Genomic DNA, 14307 nt, shown 5'->3' with positions numbered 1-14307 from the left:
CATCATACTCTTGACAGCTCCCAGCCGTTTTCAGCCGGTTCTAGCCGTTTAGCAGCTGGCACTAGAAATTTTAAAAATGGTTATTGCTATCATTTAACATGAATTAAACCAAAAATATGTTTTTAAAAGTTGATTCCTACGTAATTAATGATGAATTTGCCCTGAAAATAGGCAAAAAATGGCTAAACGGCTGAGCCGCCAGCTGCCAGCCGTTACTTTTCCAACTTTTTGTTTGATTTAGGGAAAATAGACCTACCAAGGATTACTCATGCAAAATTTCAGATCAAAATTCGAATTCTAAGTGCCATTTATACATTGATTACGAGATGGTTGCATTAAAAACCCCCCCCTTTATGATCTCAGAAAAATATCTAAAAAAAAAACTGACTGTGTGCCTTGAATCTCACTAATATTATGTTTGTGCCTTAAAATATTTACATTGAAAATGAATTTTGAATTGTATGTAAAATATTGTGATTTTTGTTGAAAACATTTAACAGTTTGATTCTCTTATCCAGATAATGTATTTTGTAACTATAACTATTTGTAATAATTTTACAAAAATTTGATAGTCAGATATTAAAATTTTTAAATCAGTATCACTTGCTTTAATATTCTTTGTTACCTTTTTATTTTTCTTCTACTCAATTATTGTGTTATTTTTCAGATGACAAAATGACAAAAATCATCCACTCCACTATGCATTCAACAATAGTTCTGGAACCAGTTGTAAAGAATAAAAAAAGAAAAAAAATAACAACAAATTGCAATAAAAAGTTTAAAGAATATTCTTCGGATTCCAGGCATTTGATTAGCTTATTTGTAGTCTATTAACTCTAAAATTATACAGACATGGAGGCATGTTGCAGACATTTTCTTGAGTATTAGAGATCCTGTAAAACTATATGTTTTGTCCTTATGATACAAAGAAATGCATTTCAATTTGAATTTACCTGGCCGGTGAACTGAATATTTTTTCCTGTTCAACAGTTAAAAATACATTTATGGGACATATATTTGAAAGAATTTCAATTTTCTACCATTTAATTAAAAAAATATCAAAACTTGAAAATCGTATTCTTGTGATATATGCATGATGGCATACTTGTAAAGTTGTAACTTATGCTAGAGAGGATTTTTTTTAAATGCACTTCATGCAACTATCCCTTTTAACAAAAAAGCTAACAGATTCATATTCAGTAGTGAAGAAGAAGAAATAAATATAACTTCATTTGCAAGGAATGTATTTTTAATTATACCTGGAGCCACTGATTGTATTTGTGATTATTGTCCTCCAGAGGACCAGACGGGATTCGCCATTAGCTCTTTTTTTTGGTGCATCTCTCTTATCCAAATCTTGCAAGTGAAGTGCACTAATACAATTTTATTATTAGTGTTGAGGGTATAGGACATAGGAGGAGTAGGAAACAATTTCAACGTCTTTAGTTATGATGCGGTGTTTGGCCGAGATCCTAACCTATCACCTGCTCGACAACAAGTTGGACTAATAATTGTATAACATTGGTCTGTCTTTCAGAGTTCTGGAGTTACATACCTATAGGATTTTACACCTTTAATTCATAATTTACAATGTATTTTAAAAATTGCAATATCTGCCAAAAATTACTATCTCCTTTCTATTTTGTGATTAAATACATGGTATAGAGAATGGTATCCTGAATACAGTTTAGACAATCAATCTGGAACAGATATTAAGCAAAATGGTAAGAGTTTTTGTTATTAGTACTGGCATGCGCATGCTACCCTATGACTAACTTTGTCTCTGCTTGTTATGTGGTAAGTAGAATTAACTCCTTGTCAGGTATTTTAGATGAATAGCTATTTTAAAGATTTCATTTACCTACCAATAACTAAATCCACATTTTTTATTCAAAGTCACCTCATGAAATCATCCATTTTGCAATTGTGTGGTAGGTATTCTACATTAATGAAAAAAAAAGATTCAAAAATTCACAACTTAATTTTTAGGGTTGTGCAAAAGTTCTCCGTCAACACGAGATAACAGCCCTAACCGCCTTGAGAATAGTGGAGATAGTAGTTTTAACCATCTGGATACCTCAACAGATGTAGGTCCCAACCACCTGGAAATTTCTGATGATGATTGCATTATTGTTGAAGAAAATATTACAAGGAAACAAATATTCTTTTTATCCCCAGACAATGTTTTGTCAAAATTTTTTGGGTACTAGTACGATTTATAGCCAAGTGTCTCCCACCCTCCCTGGAAACAGTCAAAATAGGTACCTAGTCAATAAAATGGATTGATAGACATTATTTTATATGAATATTTAATTTTGATTCCAGAAAACAACCAATTTTAGAACATGTAACTGGATATTATTTAAATCCTCTCTACAGGTGTTCATACAAAACATTTAATTCTCGTTTTCATATTTCATTTCTTAAAAAAAAGGGTTAGTTCATTGAAATGATTGCACAGATACTCTCAAATGATTAGAATTGGGAAAGCTTAAATAAAGCGAAATATTTATTCTACTAGAAAAGCCTGTTCTTGTTTGTGTAGTTTAGCTCAATGCCGCCACCTTTTTTTGAGACTCTTAGTTTTAAAATCAAAACTAAGAGGGTAGGTAAACAGATTTATTTACCAAAAAAGGAATTTGTGCAAAAATTCTTTTTAAGATGGTAGGTTCTAGGTATGTATTGTAATCATCAATAGTTAGATTAGGTAAATAGAAAACAATGGCATTAGACAGAGGTAATTTATCTTTGTGCTCAGTTATAACTATAATAAAAATGTTTTGCAATTTAAAGGGATGGTTTTTTGTTAATAAGATACCTACCTATTAAAGTTCATATTAATATGTCTTTATGGCAGTACCAACTACCTGATGGTTAAACTAACTAAAAATGTTTGGCTTGTAAATTTTGTATGAACAATGTAATTATAAAAGTGGAAGTGAACCTAACTCAGATGATAATTTATCCACAGTGTCATCAGTCATCTACATACCCAAAAAGTCATCAAATTCATCCAGGAAAATAACATACTTAAAAAATCCTGAAAATTTGCTGCAAGTATAAACGTGTTGTCGGAAAAGTTGTTTAAAATTATTTCTCGTATTCATTAGAATCCGGTGGATAGGAACCGGTTCTCATCCATACGAAAAAACTATGTCTAGCATCGTATTATATCCAGCTTTCTACGAATATATAAATGTACAATCATAAGATTAAAACCAGTTTTTTTTGTCGGTGCCTTCGGCACCTCGGGGCTAAAAAACTGGTTTTAATCTTATAATAAATTGTATATTTTATATCTGCGGAAAGCTTTTTTTATATTACAGACAATTTTCCATGAATATTAAAATAAATAAAATTTTTAATTCAGGCCTCTAGTGGCACTTTAATTGTTTTTTTTATTTCGTGTCTATGTTTTGTTTAAGTCTCTAGAATATTTTTAAAAATTTCGATTCTTTTGTGATTTCTCTTAGAAGGGTGGTGTTACCCTCCCCTAAAATAGTTATAAACCTTCCCGGGACCTACGAGAAGCTACCTTGTAAAGGAGAATCCGCTCGGTACAGCAGTTAGGGAGATCCTTCGATACAGACAAAACACCTTGTTACTTTATATAATAGGATATGATATGATTTTTATTGATTATGAATTTAAATTATGTTATGATAGATCTAGTGCTACTGATGACTTTGACTTTAAATATACAGGAAAATTTTCTTACACAAAGTTGAAATTATTTTCCACAATAGTGAAAAAGTTTGTAATACTTTTAAAATATTTGTATATTTGACTATAACAAAGCATTTGGCATGATAGCTATGGATAGTCTGATAACGAATAGATAGGAATACTTGGATATTATGACAAGGAAATTTTGTCGTCAATTTAGATTGCTAACATAGTCCTCAAATAAGGTGAACATGTTCTTCCATGATTAGGAGAGGGGATGGGGTAAAGTCATAAGGGGGAAGGGGTACTGTTATATTAGCCAGCTGGGAGAAACATCTTATTTTGTAAGAAAATAATAACAATTATTCTAAATAGACTTGGATGCTTTTCGTTCAGTGAAGTTGAATCAAGATGTCAGAATAAACATCTCTAAATGTAATCTGAAAAATATTCAAGGTATAAAAAGTTAAGTTTAATGTAAGGAAAGTTTTGGCGGTTTCCTCAAAGTGCACAGACCGGGCCCTCCTCCCTTTTTTAAAAGCGAAGCTTTTCTATAATTAGGGTCCGTCCGTCCGTCCGTAACGGATAGCTTTTTTCGTTAATTTAAGCCTTTTAGAATTGTCCTATGGATTTCAAACTTTGCATGGTGATTCCTTTAGTAGTTAGGTACGATTTAGAAAGCGTAGCAACTCTATAATCATTACCAAAATGTCCTTACGTCCATTTTAAACATGTTGATTTTTTTCTTTTTTAACAACAAATTTTTATAAGATTTAATCATCCGATTGATCTGATTTTTGGTATATTGATTCCTGGGACAACAAAGTATAATGTTATAAGCGAAGCAACTCTGTAATCAAGTCCTAAAAATGTAAGTATGTCCATAAACATTATCCTGTATCAAGCAGTATTTCATCAAATTTGTTTACAATTTTGCTTTGACTCTTTTATTTTTATTCTGATTATGCAGTTCTGACACTATATAAGTGTTAATGTCCCTTTGTCCTGCCGTTTCAATGCTTCGCTTTTATGGATGTTGTCATCCTTGTTTTGTAATAAATTGTATGGAGTAGGGATCGTGTTAATTGTTACTAAAGGCTAGATTAGGTTGTTTTAACAACAAAAAAGATGGTAAAATAGAGGATTTATACTTTTGGTTTCATTTTGATTACAACAAGCATCCAAATTCATCTTTTAATGAATAAAACTATTTTAGAAACCTGGAATTGGAAAAAGTTAAAGCCATGTAAAAGCATCCAAATTCATCTTTTAATGAATAAAACTATTTTAGAAACCTGGAATTGGAAAAAGTTAAAGCCATGTAAAATACAACTTAATATAAACGAATTCAAGACTACCACAATTAAGGAAAATTACCTAATGATAAATAAAAAAAAATGTTCAGAATCATTTATGTTTTCTCAAAAGTTTTCTTAAAGTAAGAGAGACCTCTCAAATTGCGCCTAACTATTTTGTCAGTTGTTAAAGAGTGTTAAAAAAAACCGATTACTTCACTCTTTTCAATATAGACCCTACAGTTTTGGTCAAAAACTAACAAAAAATGACCCAATTCATGTCCAAGCAACGACAATGAGAAACCACTATTGAGTAGAGTTTCAATCTTTTCTTATGACATAAAAACCTTAAGATTAACTAAATTCTACATATTAATAAAAAAAATAATATAACTAGCGGCTACGCCCCCTAGAGGCCTCTAGGGGCACTTAAGGAGGATTGAGTTGAATTCGATAACCCAATTTTTCATTTTAGATTTTAAAAGAAAAAGTAAAAAGAGTTAAAAAAAATTTGTGAGGATAATTTTTTCTAGGGCGATTTCGATTGGGAGGGTGGTGGTACCCTCCCCCATATTAGTTATAAACCTTTCCAGGACCTATGAGTAGCTACCATATCGGTTCATTGGTTAGCGAGAACCTTAGGTACAAACAAACAGATAGACATCCTGTTACTTTAATTAGGATTATCATTATGATTGATACAGATATCACCACCTACCTCAATTCCCTCTTTACCAAGAAAAGAAGATTCGATATCAAAAACAACATTGGATAATGTCAAAGATTTTGAGTTGTTTGATGAAAAAGGTAAAATGTATATTTAGAAGTAAAACTACTTTACAAGTTACCTGTCTGTCTATCAGTATTCAACGTTTACTAGCAGTTGCCCCCGTAGCCTCTAGGGACATCTAAAGTTTTAACGGAGAACTTGGTCGATTATGTCAATAGCGGGTTATGAACGTACAAACAAACAAAAAACCTAATGCTGGGTATATGATTACCTGGACCACTGGACCGTCTGAACCAGCTATTGATTAAAATCTTAGTGCTAAATGTATTTTTCTGGCCATTTACTTTTTTAGTAGGTACTTAACAATTTGGTAACATTTTCATACTAGAAATCAAGGAGGGAGGTGACATTGGATTGTAGATTACACTGGTGCAGTCCCAAATTTAACTCATCTTATTTGTTGCCTTAAAAACATAGGGGACTTTTATAGAATACTCATTGATTCCAACATATCACCTAGTGTTTTAACTTTTTAACCAATGATTTTATCTTGTTTTGTTTTAGGCTATTTTCAACCTGTAAACCAAATTGAAGATAGAGATGATATTTTTATCAAATTTTCGCTTTGTGATAAGGAAAGAATTGTCTATTTAAACTAGTGCACAATTTTTTTTTATTTCTTGTAATTATAAAAAAAGGGGGAAGGAAAACTTACCAATATTAAATTATGGGAAGAAGGCACATCACATCTTCACGCTTTTGATTAAAACTATATGATTGTTGCATATTTTTTTATGGTCCTGAGCAGGATCTTTAAATCATTTAGCTCTGGAGACATTAGTAAAGTGGAAGAATAGAGAAGGTAAAAGTTAAGTAGCTGTACTCTTACCGATCAGAGCTTAAAATTTAACTTTGTTGGACGGTTCGAAGATTTGTAAGCTTACACTTTTGAAAAGTCGAGTTTTTAAACGTTATTTATGTTTAAAAACAACACCCACCTTAGATTTGAAATTAATGTTTTTTTCCATGCATGTATATTCCTGTTTTAATAAATAATTCTTTTGTTAGCCGTACCAAAAAGTTGGACCTATAGATTCCTATACAAAAACGTACGACAGAATAAAATGTACAGTAAGAAGCTACTGTCTAAACTCAAGCTGTGGAACATCTGTAACTGTGCAAAAGTCTGATTTTTCCAAGAAATATCAGAACTTTTTAAACGAGCATGTTAAAATCAACTCCAAGCCATGTGTAATAACAAAAGTGAACCTCCCTAAAAGTGGAGGTTATGTTCATAAAAATCATCTTTCAAAGAAAGACAAAAATTACGGAATGCCAAAATCGAAAAAGATGGATTTGATACCTCTTGCAAAAGTAATGAACCAATTAGGTAAGTTTATTTAAATTTCATCCTTTAATGGAGGGACGAGTCAGGGATCTAAAGGGATAAGACAATGGACGATAAATTGATGTGCACCCTCAATTTCGATAAACATTTTCCTACCCCTTATTTAAGTATATTATTATTCATAAAAAGGACGCGCACCAACTATTCTATTCCCCAACAAGGACAAAAATCAACACATGTTTTAAATTAAATTTTTTGCTGGAAAATTTTGGATACTTAAATTTTTCACAGCCAAGTCAAGATTTCACAAAAGTCATTAAAGTTTCCTAAGCCAACTAATGAGAAATCCTTTTCATAAAACTTTGGGTACAAGTCTAATCTACATTCCAATGTCCAATTCCTTCCTTAAGTAGATAATAGTTGATAATCTTTAATATTTTTTCATATTATTGTCCTCGTATTTAATTAGGAGTCTCAGAAGAAATTGATGTGTCTTTGCTTACAAAAATGTCTCCCTCTCTGTATCAGTTTAGAAACAATGAAGAAATAATAAAGAGAGTTGCTACTTTTATCAAGGTAGGTACCTATTAGTTCATTAGCAAATACAAAAAATTTTAAAATAATAGTTCCATAAGTGCATACAATTATACAAGGAATTTAAAGTATAAATCCTTAGGATATATTTGTAGAATTTGATAGGCAAATAGTTTTATTAAAAATGATTGTTAGCACCACTTACAACAATAAATCACATTTAAAGATGCATACCTAGGTATATTACAAAATCATAATTTTAAGTCTTAAAGTCAATCATCTATATCTAGTGAAAACGTTTTGAATTGTTTAAACATGAATGAAATACCTACCTAGTTGATTTTTTATGCCTTTTTTACTTCTTCAACCAATATTTAAAAAATCTGTAGGTATTTACTTTAGAGGTTTTTTAAAATAGTTTTTACTTCTTCAAACAATTAGAAAAATTTTATTGGTTTAATTTCAGTTTTGCCACGAAAGAATGAAACGTTGGGAACTGAAAAGGATGCAACTAGAGGTATACAAAGTTTTTTCTTTAAATCTTCAATAGGTACTTGTCCAGGGGTGTTAATTGAAAAATGAATCAAGTAGCTAAAACCACTGCACTATAAGATGTGATATCCATAATGTTTTATTTTAGGACGATGGTAGAGATGAAATATTTGTATACAAGAAGTTCACAAATCTCGCCAGAGAACTAGACAGGAAAACTAATACCTACCTACCTATTAATTCTTAATTCTATTTTATTTTTATACTTCTTGTTTGTTAGGTTAAGTAATGGTTAAAACAGCCTAGCAAGGATTGTAGGGATTTTGTAGGAGGACGTGGTTTTGGTTGGTCAAAAAGAAAAGTTTTGAGTGAAAGCCCCAATAAAACTAACTTTCTGGCCTGCGGGAACTTGTAGTATTAGATCCTATCATAACATAAAAAAAAGTTATTTTTTTCAATATCATAACGATTTGAGTTGATTTATATTTTATAACATGAATAAGTATTTTTTTTTTTTTAAATATATTAAAGATTTTTAAATAAGACAAACGAAATTTAGTTATCAAATAAGACTCAATAAACATACAAATAATTTTAGCTTCTAACTATGCAAGTCGTGTAGTAATCTCCCACACTTCCTATGCTAAATATAATTGGATATTAAATGTTTTGTTAACTGTAGAGGAACACAATATCTACGAGAAGACCTATTAGAGTCCTTATTGACCATCAAAGGAAAAGAGGAGCTTCTAAGCATTGTTCTCTTCAAATGTTGTGCCTACAGACTTATGAATAAGGTACACTAAAAATAATTTGAAACCCATGGGAAAAGATAAAATAATTAAAAAGATTTAAGATAATTATTTGAGTTTGTTGGCCAAGAGTCATAAATTAGATATATAATATAGCCTTTTTTTATTTATTATTAACTGAACTTCAGTATCTGTCTTATCGAAGTTAAGGCTCCTTTCAATATAAAGTGGATTAAAGCAGGACACCTGCCAATATAGGTAAAACTTAGTAGGCTCATGTTAGGAATACTGGCGTGAAATCAGTTGCTGATTTATTCGTCTACCATAATACTTCCTTGAAATTATATAGTTGTATATAATTTCTATACATGAACACAACAATTTGTTTTGCAATATACATTTTTTTCTATTTGTATATTGATTGGTACTTTTTTTAGGTTGAAACATTTAAGCAATTTGGACGGATACCTGGCCCTGGAGAGTTCAAGGAGTTCTGCACCCTAGCAAAAGCAATTCTAGATCAGGAATGGTTTTATACAATAATTACTGCAATAAACTCGGCAAAACAAATGTTGAAGAAATACTTCCCAATTCCCCCCTCTCATCAGCACAATATTTTCCAAAGAAGTATATTTTTGGGGGGGAAACAATAATCATTTCCTTAAAAATTGTAGAAATCTGTTCTGGACAAAGTATAGTCTCCATTAGGAATGTAGATTTTATATTCTAGCTTGTTTGTAATCCTTTAAAAAGCACAGACAAATCTCAAACTTCTTTTATAAAAAAAATTGCGAAAAATATCTTAGCTACGAGCGAGCTGCATTCCTTGTAATTATCATTAAAAAAGTATACGTTGTGGTTAGATTTTTTAGAAATATGCATGTATTTACCAGTTTGAAATGTTAGGGTGATACAGTATTTACTGGTGTTCATCAAAACATGGGCTTTGACAGATATACAGATACAGTCAATTTTATAAAGGTAATAAAAAAAGAGTAATTTCTTTTCTCGTATTCATTCGAATCCGGTGGATAGGAACCGGTTCTCATCCATACGAAAAAACTATGTCTAGCATCGTATTATATCAAGCTTTCTACGAATATAGAAATGTACAATCATAAGATTAAAACTAGTTTTTTTAGCCGGTGACTTCGTCACCTCGGGGCTAAAAAAACTAGTTTTAATCTCATAATTGTACATTCTATATCCGCGGAAAGCCGTTTATAATACGATGCGAGAAATAACTATTAAACTTTAATCTGCCAAACTTATTATGTCTTTCTGTCTGTCTGTAACAGTATCTTGTTTCTACAAAATACATTCCAGAATATGGCAGTTGTTCTACTTTAATCCACCATGAAATATGGAAGGATGGTATTGTTTAATCATCAAAATTGTCAGTAAATTAAATAGACATGAACTATTTCTTCCAAAACTGCATTTGAGTTTGTTAAACAATCACCTGCAACGGCCAACCCCGACAAGTAGGTAGTTGATAATTTTTAAAGTTTAATGTTATCTGTCTTTTTAGTAGGGTTGGGCCGGATATCCGGTTTGGCCGGTTATCCGGCCGGATATCCGGCCATTTTCAATATTCGGCCGGCTGATTTTTGACGCCGGATATCCGGTTATCCGGCCGGATATTCGGTAATTTGCCGGATATCGAACGTTGGCCAGATATCCGGCCCAACCCTACTTTTTAGGACAACCTTACTGAGTTGGTGAAAGATCTGTTGTCAGCCTCTGGAACAGAGCAGGCATTTGAGGTTATCAAGGCAATCAAAAATTTTGGTAATTTCTTTGCTTGGCAAGTTGTCTGCGATCTTACAGAGGTTAATTTGATCAGGTACAACTTAACTTTTATTTAACAGCTTATTCAAAGATTTTATTTCTATGCAATTACCTTATACCTATTCTATTTAGGCTACTTTTGTTCTTGTTTTATTGAAAATAAGCACAAAGAACTAACTATTCCTGTCGTCAAATTATTAAAATAAAAATGGAGGATCGTCAACCTTCACTCCTCTAATTTCAAATGCCCCTAGAAGCAATTATCGGATTTCGCAAAGCTTTTCCTTCTTTCATGTTATCATCCTTGTTTTCAATAAACAAAATATTTGATATCTTTTATCACGCAACAACCACTCTGTTTAATTTAAAGTTTTAAATTTATTTCAATTCTATTTAGGTGTACTGAAGACTGGGCATGTCTAGGGCCCGGAGCTGTCAAAGGACTTCAGTTTGCCCTGAAGAATTATATGAGACCGCAGCAAGGAACTAAGTTTCTTGCAAAGTAAGTTTTATTTTCTATACTAATAGCGGTTGCGCCCCTAGATTCCAAGAACTCTGTTTTCAAAGGAGTAAGAAGTGGGAAAACAATATCTAAAACCATCTCTGATCCAATCTATAAGTAGCTTCTCTAAAAGGGAGAACTCAATCAGTTCTGCAGTTATTGACATCTTAAAGTTGATTTTGAATCATTTTTAGTCCTATTATAATTCAAAAGGAACCAATAGTTTTTCTGTAAATTTTTAACCGTCTCCAAATTTTAATAAACACGTTCTTTCATTCGTTGGCTCAAAAACTTATTTTTAACCTTGATTGGGTTATACATATACGAGCAGTGTACAAACATTTTTAATAAGTTATGTTGCATTTACAATATTTTTGTTGTTGTCAGAGTGCTGCAGGAGGCGGACCAGGCCTGGCTGGAGCTAAATATTCCTCCAGGAATCAAAATTGATGCAAAACTTGTAGAACATGCTCTTTGTGAGTTCAATAAATATTGCAGGTATCTTTTTTAAGTAGCGAAGCTACTCTACATTTTTTTTATAATTACTGAACATCTGCTCTGTAACTCATTTTGTTCGTTTTTACATCCATGATTTGTTTGCTTCTCTTCTCATGGATTTTATCATCCTTGTTTTTTGATAGGAATGGGACATTGACTAAGTCCTACTTTTAATAATTCTACTATTTATAGCTTTAAAGATACGTTCTCTCATTCATTAAATTAAAATGTAAAAACTAGATTTATTTTCTTTTAGATTTGCTGACCAAGGGGTGCCGCCTCGAAAATTTAAGAGCCGCAGCTTCCTTGATAAAGATAGGAAGTGTTTGGTCTGTCTTAAACAGTCAAAACTGGGTAATTATATCTATAATACAAAGTAGCTTGATGTCTGTCTGTCCGTCCGTCCGTCTGAAGCTTAAGATCTCGGTAACCATTGAACCGATCGTATTCTACTCTTCAGGGTAAATACATATTGGTCCTGTGGTGGTTTTAAGCTATTTTCTTGGGGAGTGGGACACCCCCAACCCTCTCAAAATTAAAAAATCCCCCCTCCGATTTTTTTTTCTTGCGGAGAAGTTAGATTTTTTTCTTATGGAGAGGTAGATTTTTTTCTTATGGAGAAGTTAGTTTACATAAAACTACTGGCGGCAGCACCGTCCAGTAGTACTTAATTTTTTTTTAATTACCTATTTGGTTAAAGCCCCTAGGGGCTAGGGGCGATGCCGCTAGTTTTTCATAATTAAATAAGAGTTCTGATTTTTTGGGGGGGATCATTGAATATTTAAAGTCTACCCAAAAAAATCCTTACATAAAAGTGGCAGAATATCAGAGTCTGTGTGTATTTGTATTGAAAGATCTTGCTAACCGCTGCACTGGATCAATATGGATTATGGCTATAACTTACATTAGTCTTAGTCTAACCCCTCCCCTTCTTTTTTTAAAGTGACCCTAGAGAAAATATAATTTTAAAACTACCTAGGTAGGCTTAATTTCTTAATAACTATGGCAATTTGGTATTTAATACCAAACAAGGGACAAGAATAAATCTTTTTAATCCAGCATTTGAGGAATCTTGATTTAAAATGATATTAACACCTCAAAATATTGATTTTAAAATTTTTCACCTTAATTTTATTTCAGATAGTGGAAAGTATTTGTTTTGTATTTTCTGTAACCGTCCGGCACATCTATCCTGTCTAAACAAGAGCAACAAAGATCCAAAACCAGATGTTCTCAACTTTTCATGCAAAGACTGTAGGTTTATTAATGATAGAACATTTCCATCATAATAGTTGGTCATTCCATGAATACTATTAATGAGTATTACAGTTATGATTTTTTGCTAATTGCAAAACAGATTAATTGATAAACCAATTTGGTGATATTCAAATTTAAACCCATTTACTTTTTCTTGGACAAACTTTACCAATTTATCTTGAACTTTTATTCTACTTATTATCATTTTTAGTAGCGAAGCTACTCTATAATTCAGTTTGACTGTCCGTTCACTGACAGTCCGTAACGCTATGAGGGAATTATGATTTTCAAAATAGATGGCTGATTTTTTTGAAGATTCTCTGTATCCATGAGCATCCAGTATTTTATTTTTTGTCAGTCGGTCTCCCATTCATGCAATGAAAAACCTAAAAATGTTAAAATATAAAACTACGTGAGAAAGGTTTCGTCATTTTTTCTCCAATATAATATTCTTGATTTTAACGAATGCTCTTTAAATACCCCTTCTCATTATACCCATCCATGATTTTTTGTGCATAGCTACTTATTGATGTTGTCATTCTTGTTATAAATTTATGCATGTTTATTTTTTGTCATAAGTCACTCAGGAATTTTTAAGATTGATGTAAAATTGCGGTTTTTAATATTGATTTAACCCAGCTTTAAACAACAACTGAAACTAAATTACTGGATTTAAACTTTATATAAATTGTTATGTTTTTAATTTTTATACCTTTTTCTAACCTTTCAAATATTGAAGTAAAATCAAATCATATGTGAATAACAGTCATATATATTAAACTATTTCAATGATTTTATTTTAAGATTTAGAAAGACAAAAATCGCTGAGCATGCTGAAGAAAAAAGACTGATTTTTTACTAATTCTAAAATAAATAGGTATTCAATTCACATCTTTGCCATAATTACATTCTTTTATCTTAATTACCTATGAACTTTTATTATTTTTATATTAACAAAATAGATTATAGTATTGATTCCCATAAAATTATTTTTTTATTGTGCATGTATGTATATAGTTTATTTAATCTAATGTGTAATGTAATATTGTTGCTTAAATAATGTATTGATATTTGTATGCATTTTTTATATTATTTTTAAATATTTTTTTTCACTTTTACTATAAAATGTAGGTATATTTTTTAACAATAAATTATTTAAAATTTATGGTATGTTTTTTTAAACAACAAAGCTTTTCTATTACTCCAATATGTCGGTTTGTAAAAAAAAAATTCGTTACTATCAGAGATAAATGAGTGAAAATATTTTTTGAACATTACACTGGTCGGTTAATTGGTTTTTAAAAGCAAAAAAAAGGTCTGTTTATATAATAATATTAGGTTTTTGTTAAAAAGAGAGAAACAAAATCTGGGGTGCAAAATGAACAACTACTTATCAAAAATACATACTATCATGCAGTGGCGTGCACAGAGTTTAAAAGTTA

The 14307-nt window shown here is 31.2% G+C and overlaps 1 protein-coding gene across 1 annotated transcript; it reads left to right on the top strand.

Moving 5' to 3' along the window:
- The first annotated feature begins 242 nt into the window (after positions 1–242).
- LOC145331509 (uncharacterized) lies at positions 243–14136 on the top strand. Its single transcript, XM_080176199.1, has 23 exons — positions 243–803; positions 1201–1239; positions 1666–1724; positions 1990–2152; positions 2326–2379; positions 2934–3017; positions 3667–3704; positions 4042–4122; positions 4958–5034; positions 5666–5768; positions 6256–6326; positions 6760–7081; positions 7509–7615; positions 8040–8090; positions 8214–8278; positions 8748–8862; positions 9255–9342; positions 9725–9798; positions 10521–10663; positions 11006–11110; positions 11498–11608; positions 11865–11962; positions 12749–14136. Exons 1-23 carry the CDS (start codon positions 676–678, stop codon positions 12895–12897), a joined length of 2325 nt encoding a protein of 774 aa, XP_080032325.1. The 5' UTR covers positions 243–675; the 3' UTR covers positions 12898–14136.
- The last annotated feature ends 171 nt before the right edge of the window (positions 14137–14307 follow it).

This window comes from Acartia tonsa, chromosome 11 (genome assembly GCF_053477335.1).
Source record: "Acartia tonsa isolate MP-2025a chromosome 11, ASM5347733v1, whole genome shotgun sequence".
NCBI classification, from domain to species: domain Eukaryota; kingdom Metazoa; phylum Arthropoda; class Copepoda; order Calanoida; family Acartiidae; genus Acartia; species Acartia tonsa.
Note: the sequence above shows the minus strand (reverse complement) of the source record. Positions and strands in the feature narration are given on the sequence as shown.